At 36.1% G+C, this 14,569-nt stretch overlaps 2 protein-coding genes across 2 annotated transcripts; both read right to left on the bottom strand.

Annotated features, from left to right (window-relative positions):
- Nucleotides 1–1,025: 1,025 nt before the first annotated feature.
- LOC120351064 lies at nt 1,026–9,913 on the bottom strand. The gene is made up of 3 exons (XM_039427012.1): nt 9,724–9,913; nt 2,656–3,696; nt 1,026–1,031 (listed from the first exon to the last, which is right to left on the bottom strand). The coding sequence occupies exons 1-3, from the start codon at nt 9,859–9,861 to the stop codon at nt 1,026–1,028; spliced, it is 1,185 nt and encodes a 394-aa protein (XP_039282946.1). The 5' UTR covers nt 9,862–9,913.
- A 1,171-nt stretch (nt 9,914–11,084) lies between these two features.
- On the bottom strand, nt 11,085–13,271 carry LOC111062480. The gene is made up of 2 exons (XM_039425738.1): nt 13,053–13,271; nt 11,085–12,622 (listed from the first exon to the last, which is right to left on the bottom strand). Exons 1-2 carry the CDS (start codon nt 13,136–13,138, stop codon nt 12,223–12,225), a joined length of 486 nt encoding a protein of 161 aa, XP_039281672.1. The 5' UTR covers nt 13,139–13,271; the 3' UTR covers nt 11,085–12,222.
- Between the last annotated feature and the right edge of the window lie 1,298 nt (nt 13,272–14,569).

A 14,569-nucleotide genomic window follows, 5' to 3' on the forward strand; every position in this document is an offset into this window, starting at 1 on the left:
TAGAATTCTAGCTGAACTTGGCAAAAACTCACCATGCTTTTTTCTATCTAGACAATTTTTGCCGCCCACTTGTTTTGTATCTACAATTAGATTATCAAAGTTAACTATTGCTATTGACTCTTTTGCTGTCGTCATAATAATAACTCTTGCTGCGCGCGCGCGCGCTTGCTGTTTACACATGCGTGTCTACAGTTCAACTATGCTGTTAACATCGCTACATGCGATGTGTGTGTGTGTGTGTGTGTGTGTATACTACAAGCGGTTTATGAATGAAGAAAACACGCACATACAATGTTCACAGTTTATTAAAAATACTAGATACATACAAATTTAGCAGCAGCAGCAGCTAAAACAAGCGTATCTTACAAAGTTGACAAAAAGTTGAAAATACATACATTAGTTGACAGCTGCATACATAAAAGGTGAAAATATACATACAAAGTTGACAGCAGCTGCTGCAGTAAGGTAAGTGGCGACAAATCTAGTGATAATACATACATACAAAGTTGACAGTGTTAATATTATAAAAAATTATTACAAAGCGTGTGTCTTTCACATAATACAGTATAGCACCAGCGTCGCACGCATTAATTAAGATTAGCCATTGACATGCAATAATCTAAAATATAAATTAATATCTTTTCTTTCTTCTTATCATCATCTTCATCGGCTACATTAAAGTCTATTGATTTAATTTGCGAGTAAAGTATGTTTAGTTGCATAGAAAATTGAGCACAAATACAAGTATCTACTACATCAAATACGCTGCTTGCATCTTTTAAATTTTTATATGAACATATACCTAAATGAAACCTACTATCATCATCATCATCAACAACATTGCTGAAAAATGTTTTTTTACATAAGCCAACTAGAAAGCATTTTCAATATCAACACGTTTTACACACATCGCTTTAAGCGTACACAAAAGATCAATTAATCTTTTAATAATACTACACGCATCGTTACCATTCAGCAAATAGAACAACAGTGGCGCATCCATAGCCATTGACATTATGTTTATATCATATCTGAAACAATATGCAAATAAATTTAATGATTTTTGCGTGTTGCACGCAGATTCTTCTTCTTCTGTTTTACAGACGGAGTAATAATATCACTCTTATCTATCCAGCTAGTTTTATCAAAGCCTAACCATTTAACAAGATATTTATTGTTTGATTTTCGTATTATTCGTTCAACTAAATATGTATTTTGTTCGGACGGTGTTAAGTTTGTTTTCATCAATTGTTCACTATAAAATCTACCTTGTATGATTTCATTGTTAAGATCGCGAATTACATAGGTTGGCGGTTGTGTGGGAAAAACACCGTGAATTATAAACAGTTCTGGCGACCAATTTAATCTAAAACTTTTATCAAAAACCTGTCGAAACTTACTTATTCGCACTACGTCGCCTATTGCAAACTTTGGTCGATAAACTGTACGCGGCGGCGGCGGCGACTGTTTTGACTTTTTCTTCAACTGTAACATGATCAAATGCTTTTCATGACGTCGTCTAACACTGGCCGGCGTCATGCCAATCGCTGAATGAATAGTGTATTATATTGATAAACAATGTCCGGCAAAATGTTTAACCATTTTTGCATACCGTTAGCAGTTAGTCGTTCATACAAACGTGATTTCAGTGTTCGGTTCAATCTTTCAACAAAAGCTGCCTTAATTCAGAAAATACACTGTAATGATTAATGTTCAACCTATCGAATAGTTGTTTAACATCCTTATTGTAAAATTCGCGTCCTAAATCGCTTTGCACATTTTTTATACCTTATTTAATACTAATATTCACGCTAATTTTCGTTCAACTTCTTTTCCCGTTTTAGTTTTTAATGGTTCAGCAAAAGCATAACGTGAAAAACAATTAATTGCAATCAAAACATAACGATAGCCGTTGTTTGCTCTAGCAAATTCTGGCAATTCAATTAAATCAATTTGAATGAGGTCTTTTATTCCTTTTAATATATATTACGTCTGTTGAATTTTCTTCGCGCTGGACGGTGCAATTCCTGAGCAATTTTCTGTTGCAAATCTGACATATTTGTGGTTTTGATCTCCCCCCTACACGAATATGCGCGTGTGATTGTTTTTGCTAGAGTTCAGTCACACCTGCAGCACTACTGCTCCAGACAGCGATCTTTCTTCTTCTTCTTCTTTAGACGGATGTTGTTTCTGCCACTTTCTTCTTCTTCTTCATGTTCGACACTGAGCTGAGCGATGCTTGTTGAACTGGTTTCATTAATAGCTTCTTGCTCCTCGCTCTCTCTCTCTCTCTCTTTCACTCTCACTGCTGCGATCAATCTGACGTAACAGCAGTCCCACCGCCGCTAGCCGCGTTGCTGCTGCTATCAATATCTTCTCTTCTTCTCTCTTCTTCTATTAAATAATGACCCCACGCTTTCGTATCTATACCGTTTGATTCAATGTATCTTTTTGTGTCAAATGGTGATAATGCAACTTTGGCACACGATATTTGATAAATATCATGCGAATAACTGCGTAATTGTGAAAAGCATTCACGTTGAACTAATCTATCTGTCAGGCATTCATGTACATGTCATATCTTAGTTTATTGTTTATAATTGTTCTTGCTACGCCTTTAGCTGCGTGCTTGCTAAACTTTTCATAAGAACTAACCTTAATACTACTATTATTACTATTACTATTACTATTACTACTACTACTACTGTCACTAGCACTACTGCTTAGTACATATTCAAAACTGTAAAGTTTCGCACGAAGTCCACAAAAAGCCGTAATAATTCCAGATTTTAATTCATCTTTAAATGTGCCAGGCACACCATGGTTCAATTGACTATAACAACAATGTGTGACAGGATAAGCACTTGTGTCAAAATGTTGAAGATTTTGTTTGATAAATGCATAGATATCGTCCAATTTGATATGGTATAGCAATGAGTCTGTATCGGTCATGCACAATTTAACACAGCTTGGATCGAACATTTTCAAGAAAATGTTGTAGTGGAAATTGAACATTGTAAATTTACTCAAATCAAGAATTGAAAAACCGGCATAAATTGGACGATCTAATTTTATTTCTGTTTTACACATTTGTACAGCGACAATGTCTTTGTCAAACACAATCCATCGTTTACAGCTTGGTTTTGCAATCAAACTTTCCAATTTTTTCTGACAAGTGATTAGCTTAAAATCTATTCTTTTCCTATTATTCTCCATCAACTTTCCGAACAGACTATTTGAAAGAAATTTAAAGAGGGTACGTTCAAATGAATTTTTTGCTTCCTTTCTCAGTTGTGCATTCAAATCAATAAACGGTTTAAGCCAGTACAACTGATGAAAAGCGATTACTCTATGTACAGCAGTCAATTTCATGCCCAAGCTTAAATAAAGTTTCAAATTTCTATAGTGGAGTACATATCGTTTACGATTATAAAGGGTGGCTAAAAGACGTGATGACGCGGTGGCGGCGGAGGCGGCTGTGTCGGGAGACGGGCGGCGCGCGGCCGCTTCTCTGCGCAGAGCAACAGTGTTGTCTGTTTGATATGGAGAGAACAGGTTGTAAGGTGGCTGATCTTTTAATGGAGCCAGGGGGAAGCTGTTATGTAATTGGTGTAAATTAACTGGATAGGACAGGTCTGCTTCAATTATATAGCCAGTCTCGGCTTCATCGTGTATGCTTGTAAAATCGCCTAAAGCCTAAGGAGTAAAATCGCCTAAAGGAGTTTCACGAGTGTTTTTACAAGTTTCACAAGTGATTTACGAGTGTTTATTTCCAGTAAAATTAATCGCGATGGATAAATTTGTTTCAACGCAACCGAGAGGTGAGAAACGTGAGCGCGAATCGCCGGATTCGGACGCGCAAATTGCAAAAAAAGGGTGCGATTCACGAAACGACGAATTAGTGTCAATTATCGAGTCTACAATTAAAAAACTGTTCGATGAGAAATTTAGTGTGTTAGCAACCAAGGACGATATTTTAGGGCTAAAATCACTAATTACGGGGCTTGAAAAGGAAAATAATCAGCTCAAACAAGAAGTTCAACGTTTGAAGGAAGTGAATAGTCAAATCAATAGTCGACTGGACAGTTATGAAGACCGCTCTCGCCGTAATAATTTGATATTTAGGGGTCTCAAATTTAATAGTGATACAGACTGTCGCGTTGAAGTAATGAACTTTTGTTCAAATGTGTTGAAATGTGACAGGCAAATACGAGTGAATAGAGCTCATACTCTTGGCCCAAAAAAGGACAATGCGCCAATAATCGCTCATATTCCATCAGATCAGGATTTGGAAAATATTTTCAAACATGTGAATAAGCTGAAAGGTACCAGGTTTAGTGTACAAAAGGACTTTTCGTTTGCAACCAGAAAGAAAAGAAGCAAGCTTCTCGCGTTGAGAAAGGAACTGCTAAAGTATAACAATGAACTGAAGTGCGTCTTGAAAGGTGATCAGCTGTGGGTGGAAGGACGTTCATTCTGGTGGTCGTTGGAAGAAGGACTCCGTCGCGGAAAAGAGGATGGTACCGAGGAGCTGAGCGAACTAGTGAAGAGCGATTTCAAGCCAATCATTAAGCAGATTTACGAAGCTGGTATAGAAAAGGTGTAGCGGGAGGCCCGCCGTCAGCGTTCGAGCGAAGACGTGCCATGTGGAAGGGAGAGCCGCACTAACACACAGGTGATGGAAATTTTATATTATAATATCTGTGGACTTAAATCAAAAATTAATGAATTAGGTTTTTTGAACTTTTTGAGTAAATTTGATGTGATTTTTCTATCTGAGACTTTTATTGAAGATAAAGATGTTAGTGATTATGAAAATGTTTTCCATAACTTTGAAGTAAGGTGGCAAGGCGCAGTCAGGCAATCTCAGTTTGGTAGAGCCAGTGGGGGAATGCTAATGGGAATTAATAGATTGTCATTGTATCATGAGGGACTTTCTTTTAGAACAATTAATAATATCTCAGTTGTAAATATTAATTTTCAGATTCAGAGAGAAATTAACCTGTTACCGCTGTACTTGAACTGTAATAATTGGAATAATGAATTTGTAAAATTGATGAATTTTATGTACTCTAATGTAGTGTCTAATTTTATATTGATAGGCGATATGAATGTACGTATTGGAGAGGAGCAGGTTATAAATGATGAAAGTTTACTTACGGATGATAATACAAGGTTTTCATATAAGAGAGTTTCGAAGGATAAGGAGCTTAACAATAGGGGGCGAAGGTTTCTAGAGCTCTGTGATGATTACAATTTGATTATACTGAATGGGAGAACGCCAAGTGATGGGATGGGTGAATTAACATTTATTGGAGGTATGGGAGTTGCAGTAAATGATTTAGCTGCGGTTACAGGGAATGTATTAAGTTTTGTAAATGATTTTAGAGTAATGAAAGAACCCTACTCAGATCATATGCCACTCGGTTTACAGCTCAGAGGTGTAACATTAGACAACGAGAATAACAACTGTACGACTATACCGAAGAAACTGATATGGGGGAAAAATGACGAAAAGTATTATAAAGCTAGATTAACGGTTAGTCTGAGAGAATCAATGACTGGCAATGATAATGATAATAATCAGATGGCGATAAGAGAAGTTTGTAATTGTATAGAAAAGGCAGCTAGCTCATCATTCGTCCACGGTCAAGGTCATGCTAACTTTAAACAACGTTGGTTCGATAATGAATGTAAAAGAGCACGAGATAAGATGTTTGGACTTTTAAATTTATTCAGGAAATCTAATACCGCTACAGTGAAGAATTTGTATATTGAAGAGAGAAACATTTACAGGAAATTATGCAAAACCAAACGAGAAACATATCATGCGAATATTTATGAAGAGTTAAACAATGCCAATGATACGAAAAGATTCTGGAAAGCGATAAGATCCTTTAAAAAACCAGCTAGGCGAATGACTAATAGTATAAGCTCGGATGATTGGGTGAAACATTTTAAAAATTTATTGAATCCACCATTAATGCTGAGCCCGTGCTGTACGCAGAGCCGTTGATTCTCGATGATATCCTGGACCGTGAATTTGAGCTGGAAGAGTTGAAAGTTGTCTTGCGAAAAGCGAAAAATAATAAAGCAGCGGGTCAAGATGGAATACCCTATGAATTTTTTAAGAATGGTACTGATGAACTGTTGAGGAGAATAACAAAAATTTTTAATAACATCTTCAGAACGGCAAACATTCCTGATTCATTTCAAAGATCGATAGTCTTCCCTCTACATAAAAAAGGAGATGTGAATCAAGCTATAAATTTTAGAGGGATAGCTTTCATAGACGCCATAGCTAAACTTTTCGCAGGAAACTTATTGATGAGGCTAGAGAAGTGGGTACACACGAATAAAATATTGAACGAATATCAGGCCGGCTTCAGAAAGGGATATTCTACAGTAGACAACATATTCAATCTACTATCGATAGCCAACTTGAAAATTAGTCGAAAGCGAGGTAAACTCTTCTGTTTCTACGTCGACTTTTCAGCCGCGTTCGACACGGTAGACAGGCGAGCACTTTTCTACAAGCTCTCATGCATGGGGATATCATCGAAGCTCATAAATGCTATTAGAAATATTTATTGCGGAAATAATGGAACCTTTGCACGAGTATGGAGTAAGAATGGGCTTACGGAAGAGTTCAGTGCAGGAGTAGGCTTAAAACAGGGCTGTCAAATGAGCCCGCTTCTATTCTCTCTTTTTTTGAATGATTTGGAGGGAGAATTGGGAGGAGGAGCACGAATAGGTAATATTCGAATAAAACTGCTCATGTACGCGGACGATATCGTGTTACTTGCTGAATCGGAAAGAGAACTCCAAGATATGATTTCCAGTTTAGAAGTTTACTGCAAGCGGTGGAATCTGAGAGTGAACTTGAATAAGTCAAAAGTTATGGTTTTTAAAAAAGGTGGAAGAGAAGGAAGACAGGAAAAGTGGTATTTCGAGGGAAATAGGATAGAGAAGGTGAATGAATATAGGTACTTGGGAGTATTAATCACACCGTCGCTTATTATGACCCCACATCTTGAAGAAAAACTTAGTAGTGCTAAAGCAGGTCTAAATGCTGGCTGGGAGCAGTTGATAAACAATAAGAGGGTTCCATTATCAGCCAAATGGATTTTATATAGGACTGTGTCAAGGGCAATAATGGTATACGGTGCTCAGGTGTGGGGATACAGAAGGTATGAGCAGGTGGAGAAATTATGGCGTTTTTTCATTAAGAGAATGTTTAATCTGCCCTACAATACACCGAGTTATATTTTATTTTTGGAAACTGGAGAGCCGCCACTCTTTGATTACACACTCCGATTGCACTTTAACTATATAAATAAGGTCATGACAATGCAAGATTGGCGCTTGCCAAAATTACTGGCAATGGAAGTTGTTGAAAGTAAAGTATTTTGGTACAAGAGCTGGCTTGATATGGCGCAAGGACTGAGTGCTGATGTTGATCTGAGTCTGAACAATTTGCTCAACTGGAAAGATGAACTTAATAAGCTTTGGAAGTTGAGTAAGTTAAAAAATATGGAAGAGTTCAGAAGTGCAGCAAACACAGCCAGATTCCACACAATTTATAAAAAGCTCGTAAGTGTGAATTTGCTAGATAACGGTTATCTGAAGGAGGAATATACACTGCCAGACATCAGTTGGATAATGAAAGTGAGAGGGGAAATGCTCTACCTGAATGACAGACCATGGACCGAAGGAAGAAGTGGAATATGCTCACTGTGTAACTCGGGCGAAAGAGAAGATACGTTTCATTTTGTAGCAAGGTGTCTAGTCTTAGGAGAGTGGAGACGAGAGTGGCTGGGTAGTTCAACTCTATCTGAGAATGAGTATTTAGAAGTTGTTAATGGAGGAAATTGGAAAGGGCTAGTCGAGTTTTGTAAAAGAGCTTGGAAGTATCGATGGTTCTTGATAGAGAATTTTAACTATTGAAATTGAAATAAAATAAAATATATTGTTTTGAAGATTGTTAGTATTTGGTATATGATAAAAATTCGCGCGTATTTTGTAGCTGTAATCTGTAGCTGTAATTAATGTGTGTAATAATGTTCAGCGTTCATCGTTTCAGTCAATACTTTGGTTCTAGTCTTATATATATGTGGATCTTGACAAAATTATAAAATGAAAGCTCATCCTCGATAATGTTTGCTTCACATTGTACAACTCACCTAAACGTTTATTTACAAAATTATGGTTAAGAAAAAACGGTTCAAATTTTGATCCTATTAAAATGAAAAAAAAAAAAAAATTATTTACTCATGTATAATGACCTATTATGTATTCATGTATTTTGTCCATAATGTTAATCTAAGTTTGAATGTTCAATTTATCTACAATAATTTTGTTGGAAAATAACTCAACTCGAGCTGACGGCGAAAGCCAAGCTTTGTATGCTAGAATAATACTGTATAATATTGTATTGTTATGAATAAGTGAAAAAATAAAGCATTATTATTATTATTATTATTATTATTATTGGTGATAATGCAACTTTGGCACACGATATTTGATAAATATCATGCGAATAACTGCGTAATTGTGGAAAGCATTCACGTTGAACTAATCTATCTGTCAGGCATTTCATGTACATGTCATATCTTAGTTTATTGTTTATAATTGTTCTTGCTACGCCTTTAGCTGCGTGCTTGCTAAACTTTTCATAAGAACTAACCTTAATACTACTATTATTACTATTACTATTACTATTACTACTACTACTACTGTCACTAGCACTACTGCTTAGTACATATTCAAAACTGTAAAGTTTCGCACGAAGTCCACAAAAAGCCGTAATAATTCCAGATTTTAATTCATCTTTAAATGTGCCAGGCACACCATGGTTCAATTGACTATAACAACAATGTGTGACAGGATAAGCACTTGTGTCAAAATGTTGAAGATTTTGTTTGATAAATGCATAGATATCGTCCAATTTGATATGGTATAGCAATGAGTCTGTATCGGTCATGCACATTTACACAGCTTGGATCGAACATTTTCAAGAAAATGTTGTAGTGGAAATTGAACATTGTAAATTTACTCAAATCAAGAATTGAAAAACCGGCATAAATTGGACGATCTAATTTTATTTCTGTTTTACACATTTGTACAGCGACAATGTCTTGTCAAACACAATCCATCGTTACAGCTTGGTTTTGCAATCAAACTTTCCAATTTTTTCTGACAAGTGATTAGCTTAAAATCTATTCTTTTCCTATTATTCTCCATCAACTTTCCGAACAGACTATTTGAAAGAAATTTAAAGAGGGTACGTTCAAATGAATTTTTTGCTTCCTTTCTCAGTTGTGCATTCAAATCAATAAACGGTTTAAGCCAGTACAACTGATGAAAAGCGATTACTCTATGTACAGCAGTCAATTTCATGCCCAAGCTTAAATAAAGTTTCAAATTTCTATAGTGGAGTACATATCGTTTACGATTATAAAGGGTGGCTAAAAGACGTGATGACGCGGTGGCGGCGGAGGCGGCTGTGTCGGGAGACGGGCGGCACGCGGCCGCTTCTCTGCGCAGAGCAACAGTGTTGTCTGTTTGATATGGAGAGAACAGGTTGTAAGGTGGCTGATCTTTTAATGGAGCCAGGGGGAAGCTGTTATGTAATTGGTGTAAATTAACTGGATAGGACAGGTCTGCTTCAATTATATAGCCAGTCTCGGCTTCATCGTGTATGCTTGTAAAATCGCCTAAAGCCATAATTTCATTTTGTGATAAAAATCTGAAATTTGATTCAGGTAGCTTGTAGGCAATCATTGTATGTGCGTATAAGCTTGTACAATCAAGATAGAGCAAAAAACTATTTTCAATAGCCGGGTTATAATTTACGCCCATATATTTATTGTTTGCGACTGCATGACGGTGGGGAATAACTGATAGACCACCGCGTAAACAGATTCTATGAGCAGTTCATATCAGCATTGCTAATTAATTCTAAGCGTACTTTAGTCAAATATAACATTGCATTCAACGAAAAATGCGGTAACGATACAAAGTGTGATACATCCAGTTTGTAAATTGTAAAAAATACAGTCCTAAAATTTTGAAAAATATCTGCCAGCAGTAAGCAATCTGACAAAAGGTAGAGATCATGATATTCACCCAATGAGTTTATGTTAAATTCGCGCCAAACTTTCTGCGCATGCTCATAATCGTCTACTTGCAATGCTGTATTATTAAGTGTGCTGTAAAATGAGTCAATTGTCGGCAATTGCTGTTCTTCAAATTTTTCAGCATCTGTTATGTACTGATACGGGTACACGCCTTTACGTAGTAAAAGTTTTTGTTGATTTTTATCGTTGAATATTTTACACATTACTTTGAAATTAGTATCAATGTTTTCTGTATCACTTGCAAGATTGGCAACAAGTGACTGTAGACTTGAGCTTAAGAATTGATAGCTGTCAAGGAAACGTACAACACGATCTATTGTAATGTGAGGAATTTTTCCGATGAGTTTGCAATACAATCAATTTTCTCCTTTCGTCCTGCTAATGCCTTAACAATGAAATGACTATCATATCCGCGAAAATTATGAAAAAAACAGTTTAATAGTTTTGGTGCTTTTGCATTTAAATTACATGACTTGTGCGTTGCACCGAGATAATGGCCTGTTGTATGAGAATGGTGCCTAATACGAATTTCGTTGGCTTTAAATTCATCGTTGCACAAGAAACATACTGTACTATTGTTAAAAGCTAATAATTGTTCTTCATTCAATTCAATCATGGGCACTTCTTGTTGCATATCAATGGAACAGTTTCGACCTATGGCAATGATCTCATCAAGAAATTGTTCAATAATTTTCTCGCCAACACTTGTAGCTCTATAAACGCGTGGGCCGTAGAATATTTCACCTGATTCGTCTAAAATAATAAACGCATAGCCGCAAGCAACATGTTTTTGTGTTTTCTTTGTAAAGCTATTTCCTATATCAGTTCCGAGCAAATCATCAACATTTTCATCGTCATTGAGCTCCTCACCGTTATTTGTTGGTACAATAAAACTTTCAAAATCGGCAAATGCAATGTACTTATTTTTTAGTGTGTACAAAAATTTTTAAACTTTAACATTTCACCCTGTTTAGGTAGTACTGTTCTTTGTATTGCAAATGTTGAACACAAATCCATATGTTTTTCTAGATTGGTTTTTCCATCGCAATTGGCATGCCGGTTAGTTGTAAATTGTTAAAACAATATGGACAAATGAACACTTGACCATTATGCAAAGACAAGTGATGACTCAGTAGCCGTGACAATCCGTTATACCCTTGACGCGTGTTTATCAGAACATAATGCCATTTTTTCGGCGTTGTATCATTTGACAATAGTAGAAGATTGATTTTATGTTCGCGTTGTCTATAAATTGAACAACGGTACGGGAAAAACTTTTTTTTAGCAGCATCATAAGCAATCACTGTTATAGAAATGTTTAAATTTTGCACTTCAAATTTTTTAATGTCATGCACTGTAGTAGGAAACTTAATACCGGTCAAATTTAGATTATTTTCAAATTGCATCAGATAGTCAACATTCATATTTCTACGTCTGTAATGAAAATAGCTAAGTACACTCCATACAAAACATTTACTATCATTTGTGTTTTTTACATTTATAACGGCTCTTTTTGCTTTTATAAAAGCAGGTGTTTCAATGTATGTACTATTTCCGCCAGCTAAAGGATTGTAACGAGTAATATTCAAATCAAATGAAATGATGCTAACTACAGTCCAACCACTGCCATACCTAATAAATTTATCAAGCGTTGATTCAATTTTCTCTACACCACTAATAAATTGGTCTTGCAAAATATCTAATTGTTCATCAACATTAATTAACAATGACGTATAACTGTAAAACGATGCGTTTGTCATAGTTTCAACGATTTCTTCTTGTTGCGATTGATCGCTGCTGCTGCCGCTATCAACATTTACTTTTTTCAATTGAACAGTTGTAACAAAATACCATTTAATATTTTTGTCAAAATTATCACTTTCTTCAACAATTAATTCATTACTTTTGGCTTTAAAATTTGCAATAATGTTTGAACAACATCGATGAATAATTTTCTAAAAACAAATCTGTAGCGAACTGCACACGAATTTATGCTAGTACTTCGTTCAATAGTATAATCCATAGTTTTTTGATTTTGCTAGTAGTAGTAATAGTATTAGAGTAATAATAGGTTTTTGCCGTCTTACCGCTGTGAAGAGCTTGTTTGCTGCGGCTCAATGTTTTCAACTTCGTTGTCGATTTTAGTAGCGTTCACGATCCTCGGCTGCGATGAGTTCGTCACATCTAGCAGAATCAGTGACGACGATGATGATGCTTCCGCTTGCTGACCACTATTGCGACTGGACGAGTCCGCGCTCACACCGGCCACATCAATTTGCCGGCCTCTGCCCTGAGCGATGACGCGTCGTTGTTCGGCAAAATAAATGCCGCGGCCCCGTCCGCCACGTTTTGGCGTATCGCACGCTGTGGAAAAGTGCACACGTTTTGGCGGCGGCGATGATTCGCTGCTGTCAACCACGCACCATTCCTCACTTGCCATTTCCACCTCCACCTCCTTGTCGTGCGCTATCGACTCAACCAGGCTGAAAAACAAACATATAGAATGAAATAATTGTATAGAATAAAATGGCAAACGCACAATGATCATAAATCAGATAGTATGTTTTTCCAGTTTACTTCAAGCACAATTATTATTACCTCCTCCTCAGCCGGCGTTTGCAGTTGTTAGACAATTGTTTTTCAAAATTTATTTGCAAACGATCATAAATCAGATAGTATATTTTTCCAGTTTACTTCAAGCACAATTATTATTACCTCCTCAGTCGACGTTTGCAGTTGTTAGACAATTGTTTTCAAAGTAGTCAAATTGTTTACTGTCGCTTTTTTCAGTTTGATTGTTAGAGTATAACATTTTAATCATATTTGTTTTTCAATCAGTCGATGAAAACACTTGCAAAACTTGTTGCTAATTTTTTACAGTTTATAATTAATTTAAAAATTTATTATACTTACGTGTTGTTTGATGGTGTGACTGCTGCTGCTGTTGCTTCTTCGCTTGTTGGCGCAGCCACTGCTTTATCGGATTGTTGCTTGTCCATTTGCACTGTGCATGAAACGTCGCACTATAATCGAATGCAAGCAATATCATGTCGCTCGATGCTTTTATAATTTTGCGCCGCTCGGTACCATCAACTGTCAGTTTGTTATCACGCAGAACATGTGGGGGTTGCAATAATTATATAAGTATGCATGTGCACTGCACAATGAATAAATTAATATCTTTCACTCGGCTAGCAGATGTTAGGTCCGTTACAGAGTCATGCAAGGTGCACACACACACATTTTGACCGTTCCTTAAGAAATTTGCAAACGTTTCCTTATCAGTGTTCCGCACATCTGTACTAAATTTCGCATACAACATATGCACAAAACAGATATACTTTCTTTCAACTTCTTACCATCTATATTCATCAAGTTGATAATATATAATGACGAAAAACTGCGTCCTTCTGTTAGTATCAGTTTGAAACTCCAACGATGTCATCAGATCAATCCTCGCCTATGGCAGCGCCAAACAACAGCGGAACCAATGTAAGTTTATTTTCCATTTACTCAACTCACTTGAAATACATTCTTCTAATCCAACAGTAGTTTTCTGTTTGTTGTCAGTTTTCTTCTCATACAAACTAATGTTATCAGTCTTTTGAATACTACTAATGTGCTCCTAAAACTGATTAGCTCACTCTTTATTGTCTTTGTTGTTCTTCACACTTCACTGTTAGTTTTTTCAACTGAATACTTCTAAATAATGTTCTTCTAATGTACCCTAAAACTGATTAGCCCACTCTTTATTGTTCTTCACACTTAACTGCTAATTAAAACTGGAATACTTATCACACACACACACTGCTAATAGGTTATGTCTTTATCTTCTTCTTCTTCTTCTTCTTTTTCTTCTTCTTCACGACTTTTTTTAACAAAATCACAATTTGGCGATGATTGTATGTGTAAATCCCTCAATTGGTATTTATTGATCGATGTGTCTGCCCACATACGACAACCACTGCAAATAAGACCAAATCCATTCGAATTTGAAAAATCAATACCGTAATAAAATCCCTCACTTGCTAACTGTTTGAAATTTTTCGGCAAACATTCCATTTTCATAAATGAATTTTCACGTTCGTATTGTTCATTGTAGTCTGGGTTTTTCTGAAAAGTTGAAGTTGTACGAATATTACCAACAAGATAATTGTTTATGAAGCCACACTTTGGCGACCATTTTTTATGTTCAAGAATAGCATAATCACTCACTTCCCAATTTTCCAAAACTACATTGCAAAAAACACATTTTGTTCTATCGAAAACTTTTAAAAAGTAGAAGCCAGCCTCTGCTAAATGATTCGGTTTTGGATATTGATGCGGCCAAATAGTTTTATTACCTTTAAAAAATGAGTCAAGCCTATCGATTTCTTTAAAGTAATTTACCGCTTTCTTCTCATCACTATCGTCACTGTTGATGACGTCAC

This window comes from Nilaparvata lugens, chromosome 4, assembly GCF_014356525.2.
Source record: "Nilaparvata lugens isolate BPH chromosome 4, ASM1435652v1, whole genome shotgun sequence".
Classification (NCBI taxonomy): domain Eukaryota; kingdom Metazoa; phylum Arthropoda; class Insecta; order Hemiptera; family Delphacidae; genus Nilaparvata; species Nilaparvata lugens.

What these genes read in the sequence shown, in the direction of transcription:
- LOC120351064 (XM_039427012.1), bottom strand. Translation starts at nt 9,861, where the DNA reads ATGGGCGTAAATTATAACCCGGCTATTGAAAATAGTTTTTTGCTCTAT. An exon ending in TATCACAAAATGAAATTATG is followed by an intron (nt 3,697 to 9,723) that starts GCTTTAGGCGAT and finishes TTTACTCCTTAG; the next exon opens with GCTTTAGGCGATTTTACAAG.
- LOC111062480 (XM_039425738.1), bottom strand. Translation starts at nt 13,138, where the DNA reads ATGGACAAGCAACAATCCGATAAAGCAGTGGCTGCGCCAACAAGCGAA. An exon ending in GTCACACCATCAAACAACAC is followed by an intron (nt 12,623 to 13,052) that starts GTAAGTATAATA and finishes TTTGTTTTTCAG; the next exon opens with CCTGGTTGAGTCGATAGCGC.